The sequence below is a fragment of the Gracilinanus agilis genome, chromosome 1, assembly GCF_016433145.1.
Source record: "Gracilinanus agilis isolate LMUSP501 chromosome 1, AgileGrace, whole genome shotgun sequence".
Taxonomy (NCBI): domain Eukaryota; kingdom Metazoa; phylum Chordata; class Mammalia; order Didelphimorphia; family Didelphidae; genus Gracilinanus; species Gracilinanus agilis.
Window position 1 is genome coordinate 758,197,451 of NC_058130.1, and position 16,944 is coordinate 758,214,394.

General features: G+C 39.6%; 1 protein-coding gene across 1 annotated transcript in view; it reads left to right on the forward strand.

Moving 5' to 3' along the window:
* LOC123256875 (2'-5'-oligoadenylate synthase 3-like) overlaps positions 1–16,944 on the forward strand; it is an 81,163-nt gene that overhangs the window by 32,907 nt on the left and 31,312 nt on the right. The window contains exon 16 of the mRNA XM_044685433.1: positions 14,032–14,272. Within this exon, the coding sequence (XP_044541368.1) occupies positions 14,032–14,272 (241 nt within the window). The remainder of the gene's footprint in view (positions 1–14,031; positions 14,273–16,944) is intronic.

A 16,944-nucleotide genomic window follows, 5' to 3' on the forward strand; every position in this document is an offset into this window, starting at 1 on the left:
CCCTCTACTAGTTCTCATCCTACCTACATGACTGCTCCTGAGTCTCCTTCCTAAGAAATCACCTTGTTCTGGGCTTTGTTCTTCTGTCTCTAGATAGTCTCTCTCATGATCCCATTAACTCCCAAGAGTTTAATCATCTTTGTGCAGATAACTCCTATTGGTATGTGTATATGTATATGTGGGTGTACATATGTGTTGTGTGTATATGTGTACATGCAACATGAACATAGTTATACATATTTATCTCCATGTATATATGTGTTGTTATATATGTATATGTGTGTGTATAGATAGACCCAGGCAGACAGAGAGAGAGAGAAAGAGAGAGAGAGAGAGAGAGAGAAATGGATGGATGGATGGATGGATGAATGGATAAATGGATGGATGGATAGATTGGAGAGAGAGAGAGAGAAAAAGAAAAAGAGAGAGGAGACCCTTTTTGCCAATGCAAATCAATAAACACATTAATATGGATATATATGCATAGATATCCATATCCATATATGTGTGTGTATATACATACAGCCTTGATCCTATCCTGTCTTCTCCAGAAGATGGTCCTCACCACCATCTCTACTCACTCACTAATCCTTAACCTCTTTGTGTCTACTGGCTGTTTTCCTGCTGCCTGCCTGTACACTCATGTCCTTTCCACCCTTACAAAATCTTCATTTGCACCATCTATTCCTGCTAGCTAGCATCTCACAGCTTTTCTCCCTTTTTTTAGATGAACTCTTTGAGAAAAATGTCTCCAATCAATGAGGCTGCTTCAAAAGTGATTTAGAACATTTCTAATCTGATTATTGATAGCTTTGATTTCTTCATCTGAAAACTGCTCATTCATATCCTTTGACCATTTGTCAATTGGGGAATGCCTTGGATTCTTATAAATTCCTCAGTTCTCTATATATTTGAGAAATGAGACCTTTATCAGAGAAATTCATTATAAAAATTTTCCCAGTTTGTTGTTTCCTTTCTAATCTTGGTTGCATTGGTTTTGTTTTCTTTTGTACAAAACCTTATAATAAAAATGATTCATTTAAAATCTTATAATGATCTCTACCTTTTGTTTGGTCACAAATTCTTCCCTTCTTTCATAGATCTGGATAGCTCTAATTCTTTAGGAAATTTAGACACCAAAGGGCACCAAACTTAAAATTGTCTCTGAAATTTTCACTTGTCCTAATTGGGGTTTATACCTTGCATTTTACAGATAAAGAAATTGAGCTCTTGCAATTGAAGATGATTTGCCCAAAGTCAAAAAGTGACTTAGTACATTCACCTTAATTAAGTCCCTGAACTAATTTGAGATATTTTTTTCCATGTTTCTGCACTGAGTGAAGTCTATGTAAGTAGTCATATAGTTAGAAACAGAGTCGATTTCTGAATCTTGGGTACAAATCTTAATCCTGATACTTACTGGATTTGCAACCAAGCCATTGCTGTCCATTCTCTTTTTATAAAATCCCTAGTATATGCCACTGGACCTCGATGACTGAGTGAGTGAGAGAGTGAGAGGGATGACCCTGTTAAGCAACTCTGCCTCACTTAAATCAAATTCACTCACAAGCCAAGATATCACCACTGATGTCACTGGTCCTCTTTGAAAATGAAGGACGAACAACAACAAGGTATATGGCCCTCTTCTCTTCTCTAACACTGCTACCAGGTCTTTGTCACCTCACCCATAACCGACTGCAATAACTTCTGATTGGCTTCCCTGCCTCACTCCAGTTCATCCTCTATTCAACAGTCAAGCTGATCTCCCTAGCCATTTCACTCCCTTTTCAATGAGCTCCACTAGACAGTCCTGAAAGGCGAATGGTGAAGAATGCTGGTGAAGAAGAAGTTGGAGTTGTCTTTCACATCAGTGTATTTATGGTTTTATTTGGGGGTTTTGGTTATCTATGACTTTGCTCTTACAACAATGGCCAATATGGAAATGTGTTTTGCATGACAATAAAAATAAAAAAATGTAAAATTCAATAAGCTCCAGTGGCTTCCCATAATCTACTGGATCAAAAATAAAATCCTCTCTTTGAACCCTATAAATAGTTTAGAGTCCTTTATAACCTTGCAACTACCATATATGCAGCTTTCCAATTTTCTTATACCTTCCCTTTTTATATTTTATAGCTTTATCAATTTTTTAAAATCCTTATCTTCTTCATATCAATTCTAAGATAGGTTAGAGTGTCAAGAGCTGGACAATCAGGATTAAGTGACTTTCCCAGAATCACACAACTGTGATGTAAGGAAATGTCTAAGTCCAGATTTGAACCCAAGTCCTTCAGATTCCTGACCTTGCTTCCTCCCACTCCCCACTTTTAATTGAGGACACCAGCCTCCTTTTTTCTTTCACAACACCCTCCATCTCTCAACTCCAGGCATTTTTGCTGACTGTTCTCCCTTCTCTCTTCTGCTTTTAAGCTTCCTTCAAATCCCTGATAAAATCCTCCCTTCTGCCAGAATTCTTTCCCAATCCTTCTGCTGAGGCTTCCCAATTTATCCTGTCTAGGACTTGTCACATGCTGTCTCCTTCCTTAGACTGTGAACACCTTGAAAACAAAGAGTACCTTTTGTTTCTGGGTCTCCTTCCTGCACTAGCGCAGAGCCTGGAACAGAGGAAGGGCTTGCTCAATGAATGCCTGTTGGATAACTCACCTGAGTGAGTATTTGAGGAAGGAAACTGAGAGACTGGAGTCTGCAGAGCAGGGTGGTCCAGACTTGTAGGACCTGAGTTCATGCCTGATGAGAACAGGGTTTGGGTCAGACAAGAGAAATTCAGAGGAGATGTGATGGCTGTCTTTTACTTTCTGGAGGACTATTAAACAGAAAAAAATCTGACTTTTGCTGTTTGAAAGCAGGGGGTAAAACTAAAAAACACTGTATGAAAGTTTAAAAAAGACAAATGAAGGCTTTTGGGAAAGAAAACGTTCTTGGCATGGCTCGGTAGCACAATGGACGTGGGAGGACCTCGGTTCAAATCTGACCTCAGGTATTTCCTAGCTGCATGACCCTGGTCAAGTCACTTAACTTCAACTGCCTAGCCCTTACCATTCTTCAGTCTTGGAATCAATATTTGGTATAGTTTCTAAGATAGAAGGTAAGGGTGTTTTTAAGCCCTTTATAACCTGCCCCCTTCCTGCCTTTCTGGTCTTCTTACACCTTACTTCTTTCCAAATATTCTACATCCAGTGACACTGGCCTTTTGCTGTTTCTTGGGGGAAAAAAATCCTCCCATCTCCTTTTCATTAGCTGGAATTCTCTCCCACTCATCTCCATCTCCTGGCATCCCCGGCTTCATTCATTCAAGTCTCAGCTAAAATCCTATCTTCTGCATGAAGCCCAGCTCCCTTTTATGCTAGTGCTCTCTCCGGTTTATCTTGTCTGTATCTGGTATGTATAGTTATTTACATTGCAACCTCACCCATTAGACTTGGAACCCCTTGAAGAACTGCCTTTCCCTGCTTTGTAATTCTAGGGCTGATCACATCATAGTATCTGGCATAATAATAAATGCTTCTTGATTTGACTTGCTAACACAGGCAAATCACTTCATCTACGGCTCAGTTTCCTCATATGTAAAATAGAAAAGTACAATGTTCATTCTAGAATCATACAATTTTTACAAAAATTTAATTTTAATAATTTTAAATTTAAATAATTAAAAATTTTAATAACGAATTTCCACATCAGTTTTCTAAAGTTCTATAATCCAAATTGTCTCCCTCCCCTCTTCCCTCCCTGCTCCTGGAGTTGACAAACCATTCAATCTGGGTTATATATTATCACACAAACCATGTCTTCATATTATTCATTTTTATAAGTGAATAATCTTATAAAACCAAAACCCTAAAACTTGTTCCTAAATAAACAAATGATAAACCATATGCTTCCATCTGCATTTTTACTTCAACCCTTCTTTCTCTGGAGGTGGAGAGCCTTCTTTTTCATAAATCCCTCAGAATTGTCCTGGATCATTGTATTGCTGATAGCAGCAAAGTCTGTCACATTTGATCGTCCCACAATGTTTCAGTTACTATATACAATGTTCTCCTGGTTCTGCTCATTTCATTCTGCATTAGTTCATGGAAGTCTTTCCAGTTCTTTCTGAATTCATCATTCCTTATAGCACAATAGTATTCCATCACCATCATAGACCACAATTTGTTCAGCCATTCCCCAATTGAGGGGATGTCCCTTTAGTTCCCAATTCTTTGCCATAATGAGAGTAGTTGTAAATATTTTTGGACAAACAGGCCCCTTTCCATGTTTTAAAATCTCTTTGGAATACAGACCTCGTAGCAGTATTACTGGACCAAAAGGTAAATATTCATTTATAGTCCTTTGGGCATAATTCCAAATTGCCCTCCAGAATGACTGGATCACACAACTCCACCAATAATTCATTAGTGTCCCAATTTTGCCAGTCTCTCTAAAATTTATCATTTTCCTTTATTGTCATATTGGCCAATCTGATAGGTGTGAGTTGTTTTAATTTGCATTTCTCTAGCCAACATAGATTTAAAACATTTTTTTTCATATGATTATTGATAGCTTCAATTTCTTCATCTGAAAACTATTCATATTCTTTGACCACTTATCAATTGGGAAATGACTTGGATAGAATCACACAATTTTTAAAGTTAGAAGGGACCTTTGGGGTTCTTCTTGCCTAAACCATCACCTGAATGGAAAAGAAGTCCCTTTGGAACAGACCTGACAAGTCTTGAAGATCTCCAGTGAAGACAGTTCTAAATGTTAAGAAGTTTTTTTTGTTTGTTTTTTTTTGCAGAAATTAGGCTTAAATTTGCATCTTTGTGACTTCATCTCATCGCTTCTAGAATTTCCTTCTTAAGCTGCCTGGATGTAGCATAATGATAATAATAAATGCACATTATACCAGCAGGCTCCATTTCTCTCAACATCACAAGCATCTTGAGGGATCAGACAAGGTTGCCTCCATTGTGCCTCTCTATTGCTAAGACAGATGATTTCTCTGATACCTACTGGCCAATCTTAGGACCCCCCTGAGTTTCAGTTTCCTTATCTGCTCCCTGGAGATTATTAAGCCTTTACAGTGGGTTATTTTACTCCACAGGGTTGTTATTGAAGATGGAACAAGATCGTGTATGTAAAAAACTTTCAAAACTTTAAAGACAACCACCGCAATGCAACTATCAACAATTTGGAAATAGGTCTTGATCGAGGACACATGTTAAAACCAGTGGAAATGTGCGTCGGCTATGGGGGGTGGGAAGTTGGGGGTGAAGGGAAAAGTAAGAGCATGAATCATGTAACCATGTTAACTTTTCTAAAAAATAAATATTAAAAATTATTAAAAAATTAAAATAAAAATAAAACTTTAAAGACATAAATAAATGCCAGTTTTGTTGTTGTTGCAGTTGCTGCTGCTACAAACATGACCTACTTCTTTTTATGATGATAAAAGTCTTTGAGATCAACTCCTCCCTCCTGCACCTACTTTAGTCCTATAGCCTACTTATAGCAACCATGCCTCTCCCAATGCCTTTCCAATGACCTACAGTTACATTCCATGGGGAGGTACCATGGCAAAGCAGAGATTTCTGGGCTCAGAGCGAGCAAGATTTGGCTTCAAATTTTGCCTCTGTCAGTTATGTGACTTTGGGAAAGTCACCTTTGGCAGTTCCTTAGACTTTATCTACCAAGTCATAGAGGGTCTGCAATGTAGGTTAGTGTAGAGAAGTCCCCGCTTGGGACTTCCCTACATTGAAATCAAACATCCTTGGCATATTTGGATATTTATAGCCAGTAGTATCATCAGAAAAACACTGATGTTAAAACGATGAATTGAGAGGTCATTAAAAGTACCAATCAATCTCCCAAATCCAGTTTCACCTGCCCTCATCCTATTCAATTTTTGCCCTAGTTCATTGGCAATCTGCACTGTCATTCTAAAATGTGTGTAGTGAGAGGTGGAGCCCAGAAGACAAACTAAGACAGGAACTCCCTGAATGCTCCCAAATTCACCTCTAAACAGCTATTCTTTTTTTAATTGATAAATGAAGAAAAATTTTCCATGGTTACATGATTCATGTTCTTTCCCTCACCTCCTCCCATAGCCAACATGCAATTCCACCGGGTTTTACATGTGTCATTGATCAAGACCTATTTCCATATTATTGATATTTGCACTGGGGTGATAGTTCTAAATGGCTATTTTTAAAAATCTTCAAATGAATTCTAGAGTGGTAGAACCAACAAGAGGACAAGATGAAATAATTTTCTAACCTAAAAAGACTTAAGTGGTAAAGAAAGGTCTGTCTCAATGGGGTAAAAGGAGAGCTCAGTCTAGCACAGGGGGATTCCAGGCAAGCAAATAGCCAGCCATGTCCTAGCAAGTCAGCAGCAACCCCTGTCTTCTTCCCTCCAATTCCTGAGAGTGATGCAAGACAATCATGTAGACAGAATCACAAAATCACAGAAAACACAAAAAATGGAAAAAAAATCCTGAAGAAAACAACTCCTTAAAAATTAGAATTGGTCAAATGGAAAAGGAGGTGCAAAACTTCATTGAAGAAAACAACTTCATAAAAAGTAGAATGGGTGGGTGGGGAGCAGCTGGGCAGCTCAGTGGATTGAGAGCCAGGTCCAGAGATGGGAGGTCCTGGGTTCAAATGTGGCCTCAGATATTTCCTAGCTGTGTGACCCTGTGCAAGTCACTTGACCCCCATTGCCTAGCCCTTACCATTCTTCTGCCTTAGAACCAATACACAGTATTGATTCTAAGATGGAAGGTGAGGGTTTAAAAAAATAAAATTAAATAAATAAAAAATAAAAAGCAGAAATGACCAAATGGAAAAGAGGATATGAAATCTCACTGAAGAAAATAATTTCTTAAAAATTAGAATTGGCAACTGGGAGCTAATGACTCAAAGAGAGAGAGAGAGAGAGAGAGAGAGAGAGAGAAAATCAATGAATTGGGCATGGAACTAAAAAAAAACTAGAAAAAAACATTTTAAATCCCCAGTTAAAAACTAAATTGGAAAACTTCAAAATCAAAGGAGAGATTTTTGAAACTGAAAGTAAGAAAGTCATTGAACTAATAAATAAAAATAGACGGTTTTATTTTTAAAACCAATCAAATTGATTGTTTATTTTGATTAAAAATAGTATCAAAAATGACACCAAAAATGAAGAGGAAATTAAAGCAATTATTGGGAACTAGTTTGCCCAATTATCGGCCAATAAATATGATAATCAAAATGAAATGGATGAATATTTCTTTAAAAAAAATAAATTGCTCAGATCAAAAGAAGAGGAAATAGAATATTTAAATAACCCAGTCTTAGGAAAAGAAATTGAACAAGGAAAAGAAATTGAATCTCCTAAGAAAGAAATCACAGGGCCCGATGGATTCCTTATATAAATTATTTGGGAAAATGGGCAGTTTCCTGATGGTTCAACTCTCATGGCCATACATTGTTACTGGAAAAACCATAGCTTTGAGTATATGGACCTTTAACAGCAAGGTGATTTCTCTTCTTCTCAGTGTGCTGTCCAAAATTTGCCAAAGTTTTCTGAACAAGCATCTTTTAATTTCATGACTAGTCGCCAAACGCAGTAATCTTTGAGCCCAAGAATACAATATGATGCTGTTTCTTCTATTTCTAGGAAATGAGACCAGTTGCCAAGATCTGTTTTTTTTTTATGTTAAGCTTCAAGCCAGCTTTTATACTCTCCTCTTTGCAGGCCAGTTTTTATATTCTCATCTTTAATTTTTAAAATTAATTTTGTTTGTTGATTACACTAAAATCTCTAGCTTAACTCCCTTTCTCCCTCCTCTCCCCACATTAGAGACTGCATCACTTGACAAAAAAAGTATGTATATATAAACTGTGTTGTTCACGTTTCTATTTATCAGTTCTTTCTCTACAGGGTGGACATTCACAATTATTCAAGCATTAATTCTGTAGCTGTGCTTAGTTGCTTTCATGGTTGTATTCATTTCACTTTTCATAATTTCATGTACATTTTCCATGGGTTTGTTGTTAAAAAAAAACTGACCTACTCATCATTTCTTATGGCAAAATAGTATTCCATCACAATCATCTACCACAACTTGTTCAGCCGTGTCCCAATTAATGGGAATCCTCTCTGTTTCCAGCTTTTGTGTTTTTGTTTTTGTTTTTTTGCCACAACAAAGAGAGCTGCTATAAATATTTTTTTTCATTTTTTTAAACCTTTACCTTTTGTCTTAGAATCAATACTGTGTATTGGTCCCAAGGCAGAAGAGAAGTAAGGGCTAGGCAGTGGGGGTTAAGTGACTTGCCCAGGGTCACACAGCTAGGAAGTGTCTGAGTCCAGATTTGAACCAATCTCTGGGCCTGGCTCTCTCTTCATTGATCCTCCCAGCTACCCCCTTCTATAAATATTTTAGAACATGTCAGTTCTTTTTCTTTTTCCCTAATCACCTTGAGATATAGACCCAATAGTGATATTGCAGGGTCTAAGAGTAGACCCAATTTTCTAACTCTCTGGGCATAATTGCATATTGCTACACTCTTCTTCACTCTCATTGATTCTTCACCTTCTGCCATCAGAGGGGCATCATCTGAATATCAGAGATGAATTGCTAGTTCTTCTGGCAATCTTAATTCTGGCTTAGGATTTTTGTATTATTCACCCTGCATACAAATGAAATAAATAAGGGTTTTCTTTATGGGGTGATGTATTTCCTCCTCCTGAAGGTAAAGACTGAAAGATGGTCCATCAGGATATCACAGAAGGAACCCTTGTGTACAGTTACAAGCTTAGGTAAACTGGCCTTTTGAGAGATTCTGTGATTTTGTGAAACTCTCATCTTGGACTTCCAAACTGAGAGCTTTTTATGCTACACTGGGATGCCTCTCAGGGACTGACCAGGGAGGGAAGCCACACACTTTCAGGGATATAGAACAAAGGACCTGAAACTTAGCCCCCTCCCCTGCCAGCGTCCTTTATAAAATTAGGAGTTGGACTCTATATTTAGCTCCTAAAATTCCTCCCAGCTCTGACATTCCCTGTTCTAAGGTCTCCTTTCTCCTAGCCCTGACAGTCTCTGTTCTAAAGCCCCTCTTAGCTCTACAGACTATGCTATTGACTCGCTCCCTTCCTTTTTCTTTTTTCTTTTTTTCTTTTTTTTTTAAACCTCTAACTTCTGTGCATTGGCTCCCAGGTGGAAGAGTGGTAAGGGTGGGCAATGGGGGTTAAGTGACTTGCCCAGGGTCACACAGCTGGGAAGTGTCTGAGGTCTCCCTTCCTTTTTGAAAGGAAGTCAGCAGCAGGCATCCAGGCAGAACACTGAGATACAAGCAGAGAGACTGGGAGAAGAATGAGGAAGTCGTTGTTATCCAGAATCGAAACCTAAAAGACTTCAGTTTCATTTTTCCTCTTCTCAGAGGACTTGTCCAAAGTCTAGTTGGACTGTGGATAGCTTTAAAGAGAAAGCAGGAATAATGTTAAAATATTCACAGTTTCTTTTCTTTGGGGCTGTTAAGAATCCAGATGAATTCATTCAGAAAGCTCTACTGCCTCAAGACAAGCATCTGCAGCAAATTGATGATGGCATTGACTGTGTCCGTGAGTTCTTGAAGAAAAGGCTTCCTAATCAAGTGAAGGCTGTTGTTCTGGTAAGTCCTAGGAAAAGGGAAAGGGGGGAAGAGGAAAGAAGGAAAAAGAAAGGGAAAGAGGCAGGAAACCAATCAAACTGCAATATTTATTAAGCTTATTTTAATAAATCTATAATAATTTAAATATAAATATATAATTTTAATAATTTTAATAAATTAAAATTAATTATTAGTAAAAAAAAAAAAAAAAAAAAAAAAAAATTGAATTATTTTAAAATTTTATTAATTATTAAAATAAAACTTAAAACAATAATTATTAATTAATTGATTAAGCATCCACTACTATGGAAGAGTTCTAAGTGTTGAAGTTATAAAGACAAAAAAATACAATCCCATCCCTTCAGAAATTTACTTTCTATGAAGAGAAAACATACAAGTAGAAGTCTTTATACAATGTATTCAAAATACATACATACATGCATATATGTGTACATACAATATGTACAAAAATACAAAGTAAATTGGGATGGGGATTTGGAGGGGTGGAAGTCTTCAGCAGTCCTCACAGCTGGGGTGCCAGAAAAGCTGTAGAAAGTGGAATTTAGTGTGTCTTGAATGAAGACAAGGATTCTCAGGGATACAAGTGAAGACAGAGGGTATGCCAGCAGGAGAGACAGCCTAGGCAAAGACACAGAGGTGGGAGATGAAATGTCATCTTGGAGGAACAGCAAGAAAGTCAGTTTGCTGGACCACAAAATGCTGCGATGGGAGTAATGTATAATCAACCTTAAAAGGGATGTTAGACAATATGGAAACATGTTTTGCATGATGATATATGTAAAACCCAGATTGAATCACCTGCCAGTGCCACGAGAGGGAAGGGAAAGGAAGAGGGAAGATAAGTTCAGTCCTATCACTTAGGAAAACTTGTGTGTAAATTTGTTTTGCATGTAACTGGTAAAAAAATAAAATAAAAAAAAATTTTTTTAATGGATCTTGGAACCCAGTTGTAAAGAGCTTAACATGCCTGAATTTGTACTTGATCCTAAAGGTAATAGGGAGCCACTGAAGATCACTGAGCAGGAGAGTGCCATGATTAGCCCTGTGCTTAAGGAATCTTACTTTGGAACGTGTGTGGAGGGTGTTTTGGAGAAGATAGAGGCTTGAGTTATGAAGATAATGAAGAGATAACTGCAATATCCCAGAGGAGAGGCAAAGAGGGAGGGTCACATGGGGACCACAAGGATGAAACATATGGAGGAAAAACTACAAAAGGTTACAATAACTTTCCAGCTAACTTCTCTGCCCCGAGTTTTCCCTCTACTCTAGTTCTTCCTTCACTCAAATGTCAAACTGACCTTCTCAAAGCATAGGTCTGAGCCTGTCGCCCCTACTGTTCAGTAAACTCCAGGGACTCGCCATCACCCCTAGGATGAAATATGAAATCCTCTATTTGGCATCCAAAGCCTTTATAATCTCATGCTTCAACCACGCACCATTCTGGTTCAGACTCACTCTGAGTCTACGACCCAACACAGTGGCCTGGTAACAAGAGTCTTGCACCCAGAGACATCGAAGGGACCCCCGTAATTGCCTTCTGAGCAGTCGTCCAACCCCCCCCCCTTTACTGTCTGTGGCTCAGAGCTCCAAAAGTCTTTGCTGCTGATTCAGCCACCCTCAAGGCCTGAGCTGGGTGGTTGAGGTGGGGGTTGCCTTGGAAAGCTGCTCTGTGCTCCCTTTCCACCCTGGTGCTATAGATCTTTCATGCTGGCCTTCTAAGTTGTTTTGGGCTCAAAAATTATTTCACTTCATCCTTTTATGGGTCCCGCCATTCCAGAATTCATTTTAAGGCATTATATCAAAGTGGTTTGAGGGCAATTGGGTCAAGATCAGGCTGTGTACTTTCTCTGCCATCTTGACTCCACCTCCATCCCCAACCCTCCACTTTGGATATTTTTTTTAAATTCTGGCTTGATCTTCCCTTTGTTTCCTAGCAAAGCTACATCTGAATACTTCCCGCCTGGTCTTGGCTAGACTAAGAGGTAGGATTTTTCCTCACACCTAATTCAGAAGAGCTAGGAAATGGAATGGGGGCTGGGGAGAGACAGCAGCCACAGAGGTCCCTTTTCCTTGTACTGCCACCTGTACAGGACTTTGCATGGATGTCTGACTGTTGCCTCAAATTCAACAATTCCAAAAGAGAATTCGTTGTCTTCTCTGAACCAGAAATTCCTCCTCCAAACCTTCCAGGTGCTGCTGAAGTCTTCCCCATCCTCCCAGTCACACAACTCTTTATTCTTCCTCACTCCAAGTCTGGTCAGTTCCATCATCACATTGTTCCAGGCACTTCTTGCCACTAGACTGGGCCCCCATCGCTTCATCCTGATTACTGGAAATAGCCTCCTAAGAGATCTTCCTGCTGCCAATCTCCCTTTTTCCAACTCTTTGGTTGTGTTCTTCACAAGATTGCCAAAAAGACCCTCCTAGGACCTATCACTGCCCTCCCTAAAATCCTTCACTGGCTCTCTCTCTCTCTCTCTCTCTCTCTCTCTCTCTCTCTCTCTCTCTCTCTCTCTCTCTCTCTTTTAAACCCTTAACTTCTGTGTATTGACTCGTTGGTGGAAGAGTAGTAAGGGTGGGCAATGGGGGTCAAGTGACTTGCCCAGGGTCACACAGCTGGGAAGTGTCTGAGGCCGGATTTGAACCTAGGACTTCCCATCTCTAGGCCTGACTCTCAATCCACTGAGCTACCCAGCTGCCCCTCTCTCTTTTGCTCCCGGAAAAAAACCCAAACTCTTCAGTCTAGCATTTAAAGAACTCCAGGCTTTGGTCTCCACTTCCTTTTCCAGAATCACTCCCCATTGTCCCCTTTCATACATTCTATGATCTGGCCAGACTGTTCCCTAGAGTCTGCATGGCAGCTACTACTTCCATGAATCCAAGCCCAGGATGCATTCCCTCCNTGTCTCTCTCTCTCTCTTTCTCTGTCTCTCTCTCTTCCTCTCTCTCTCTCTCTCTCTCTCTCTCTCTCTCTCTCTCTCTCTCTCTCTTTTAAACCCTTAACTTCTGTGTATTGGCTCCTAGGTAGAAGATTGGTAAGGGTGGGCAATGGGGGTCAAGTGACTTGCCCAGGGTCACACAGCTGGGAAGTGTCTGAGGCCGGATTTGAACCTAGGACTTCCCATCTCTAGGCCTGACTCTCAATCCACTGAGCTACCCAGCTGCCCCTCTCTCTTTTGCTCCCGGAAAAAAACCCAAACTCTTCAGTCTAGCATTTAAAGAACTCCAGGCTTTGGTCTCCACTTCCTTTTCCAGAATCACTCCCCATTGTCCCCTTTCATACATTCTATGATCTGGCCAGACTGTTCCCTAGAGTCTGCATGGCAGCTACTACTTCCATGAATCCAAGCCCAGGATGCATTCCCTCCTCGTTGCCAATTCTTAGAGCCTTTGTCTTCCCTGTGGTGGCTCAGTAGATGGAGCACCAGGGCAAGATCTGAATTCATATCTGGCATCAGACACTTTCTAGCTATGTGATCCTGGGCAAATCGCTTTGCCCTGTTTGCTTCGCTTTCTTCATCTGTAAAATGAGTTGGAGGGGGAAATGGCCAGACCACTCCTGTGTCTCTGTCAAGAAAGTCCCAAATGGGATCAGTCTTCCACTGACTGAAAACAACTGAAGGACTTCCTTCAGGGCTCAGCTCAGGTGCTACTTCCTACCATTGTCTTCTCTAATTAAATTAGATGTTAACTGTCATCTCCCTCTTCAAATGACCTTATCTCTATTTGCCTCTGAGCAGCCACCTAGATGGTCCAGTGAGTAGAGTATTGGGCCTGGAGTAAAAAGAACCAAGTTCAAATCCAGCCTCAAACACTTACCAGCTATGTGACTTTGGGCAATTTACTTAGTCTCTGTTAGATAAAATGAGAGAATAACAGCAAGGTTGTTGTGAGAATAAAGTGGGATATTTGTAAAATATCTGGTACATAACAGATTCTCTCTCTTCCACACACATGCTGAATAAAGCATTAGCCCTTTGAGGGGCAGGAATTATTTAACTGCTTAGACCAGTGATTCCCAAAGTGGGTGCCACTGCCCCCTGGTGGGTGCTGCAGCAATCTAGGGAAGCGGTGATGGCCACACTTTTTTTTGTATTACGTTCTATTCTGAGTTCAATAAATAGTTTCATCATTTCCAGGGGGTGCTGAGTAATATTTTTTTCTGGAAAGGGGGTGGTAGGCCAAAAAAGTTTGGAAACCACTGGCTTAGACGATCCTCATTTTCTAGGATAAATCAAATGTCGGAGAACCCAAGGTGAGCTGGTCCTTCCTGCCTGAATTTTCCTCTCTCTGGCCCTCTCATAAGTGAAGGATGGGCAGGTAGAGGCACTTCTAGAGCCAAAAGTCTCACCATAATTTGTCTCTTCTCTTGTAGGGTGGATCCTATGGCAGAGACACTGTTCTCAAAGGTCGCTCTGATGGCACACTTGTCATCTTCCTCAACGAACAATTTGAAGATGATATTGCCCAGAAGAGGAAAATTAGACAGGTGCTGGAAATGTGGGATCCACGGCCAATAGAGAAGGTAGAGATGATAGGGGATAAACTCCAGCTGGTGCTGGTAACGTCTGAGCTTCATATTACCTTTGAGGTGCTTCCTGTCTTCAGCACCTGGGGTAAGTGTACCCTGACATGTCAGTAGATGATAGAAGATATCAGCGTTGAAGGAGTAAAGGTGGATCCCTAGTGGAGGATGCCCAAAAGGACTGTGATGATAAAGGATCCTTTTCTCCATTTTACAAATGAGGAAACTGAAGTTGAGAGCCAGCACGCTTGTTCAAGATCACACAGGGGGGTTGTTTGTAGAGCTAGTATTAGAACCCATTTTATTTCATATTTAAACACATATTTATCATATTTGTATTATTAAAAATAAGCATGTTAACTTTCTAAGATATAATTTTTTCATTTTTTGATATTATACATTTTTTTGCCAATTACATGTAATAACAAATTTCCACATAAGTTTTCTGAAGTTATATGATTCAAATTGTCTCCCCCCCTTCCTTCCTTTTCCTCCTCCCAGAGCTGGCAAGCAATTTGATCTGAATTGTACATGTATTATCATGCAAAGGATATTTCCATATTGTTCATTTTTCAAGGTGAATAGTCATGTAAAACCCAAACCCCAAAACATAAATCCAAATAAACAAGGGAAAAATCATATGCTTTCATTTCCATCCTGACTCCCACAGTTCTTTCTCTGGAGGTGGATGGCATTCTTTGTCATAAGTCCCTCAGAATTGTTCTGGATCCTTATATTATATTGCTGATAGTAGCTAAGTTTTTCACAGCTGATCATTCCACGATATTGCAGTTACTATGTATAATTATCTCCTGGTTCTGCTTATGTCACTCTGCATCAGTTCATGTAGATCTTCCCAGCTTTTTCTGAAATCATCATGCTTATCATTTCTTACAGTGCAATAGTATTCCATTACCATCATTTACCACAATGTGTTCAGCCATCCCCCAATTGATGGACATCCCTTCAATTTCCAATTCTTTGCCACAACAAAAAGAACAGTTATAAATATTTTGTACAAATGGTCCTTTCCCCTTCTTAGTTATTCCATTTTTAAACACTTTCAAGGCAAAGTAACAAAAGAAAATAAAACAAAAATAAATTAGATGGTCAGTCAATAAATATTTCTTAAGTGTCTCCTATGTGCCAGGCACTGTACTAAGCACAGAAGATATAAACAGAGGCAAAAGATAACCCATTCTCACAATCAAAGAGGGGAGACAACATGCAAACAGATACCTCCAAAAAAGCTGTAGTCAGGATAAATAGGAAATCATTAACAGAGGGAAGGTTCTAGAGTTAAGAGAGGTTTTGGAAAGGCTTTCTATTGAAGGGAGGATTTTAGTGAAAACTACTTGCTTGCTTTCATTTCACGTAAAATCAAACTGACTTCTGCCTGCATCTCTAGGACCATCGATTTTGAGCTAGAAGGGCTCTCTAAGGTTATCTAGACATTTTACAGATGATGAAGCTGAGGTAGAGAAGGGTTATTGGCTTTCCCATTTTCTCATAATCCCCCATCAAGTCAAGGGCAGAACCAGAATTTAAAGCGAGGTCCTCTCCATCCCAAGTTCTTCCCACTCTATGATTCTTCACTTTCATCCTGATTTGCTCTAACCTATAACTTGCCATACGCATGGGCTGATCAAAAGATAGGCATAACATCTCTTTTCCCCTCTGTTTGCCTGCTACAAGCTTTCCCCTTGACTTATAAGCATTTCCCATCAGAGTCTGGGCATCTCTACTTTCTGTCTTCTCCAAGGAAGAGAAAACAGGGCAGGCTACTGCTCCCAGATGCCTGTTTAAATTTGTTTATAGCCAACAGAGTTCTATTTTCCAGGACCAAAAAACAGAGCTTAAATTTGGTCATTTGTAATAGAACCAAGATTTATTCATGGCTCAGAGTTCTGGGCAGAATCCTGGGAGTGGAGCCCCTGAGAAATCATTCTGTCTGAGTCATGAAGATAAAACCCAGATCTCAATTTGAGAAATCTCAGGCTATTGCGCGGCAATGGTTGGTGTCTAGGTCTCCACAGACCCACCAGATCCTCTGTAGTCAATCAAGGCAAAATACACAATTGGCAACTTTTATTTCACATCACAGAAAGAGCCAAAGTTGCAAAGGATTCGTTCAACAAAGCAGATTTGCTGCCCATTTTAGAAAACTCTTCCTAACAATGAGAGCTTCCCAATAATATCCAAAAAGTGGAACAAGCTCCCTCAGGGGAGAACGAGTTCCCCATCCTTCTTCATTGGGAGCCTGAATTTTCTGGAAAGACTTCCTGCCCAGGATTGACCCAGCTATCCTCCGAGGCCCCTTCCAGCATTCATAGCCTGAGATTTTATGTAGGAATAAATGCTTTGTAACCTGAAAGTGCACACTATTATTCTTATTATAGAATTATCTTAGTATATTATATTATAATATTATTACTCTTTCCTAACTGCTCAGCAAATTACTTTCTTTAGACCATGGACTTCCTTTCCAGCCCCCAAGGACTTCTAAATCTCCCTGTGATATTTGCCATCACTTGATGGTTTGAATTTATAAGACTAGATAGACCCTTGTGTAGGATCTATCAAAATACCCTTCAAAGAGCCTTGTTTCTTCCTGGCTTCTCTGTCTGCATTTTGGATAGATATCACAAGGTAAAGAGCAGTGCAGAGCCAGACCTCCGTGATGTCAAAACAGATCTGGTTAGGAACACAGCTTGGAAAATAAAATAAAATTTAACTTAATTTAATTTAAAATAAATTAAAAAA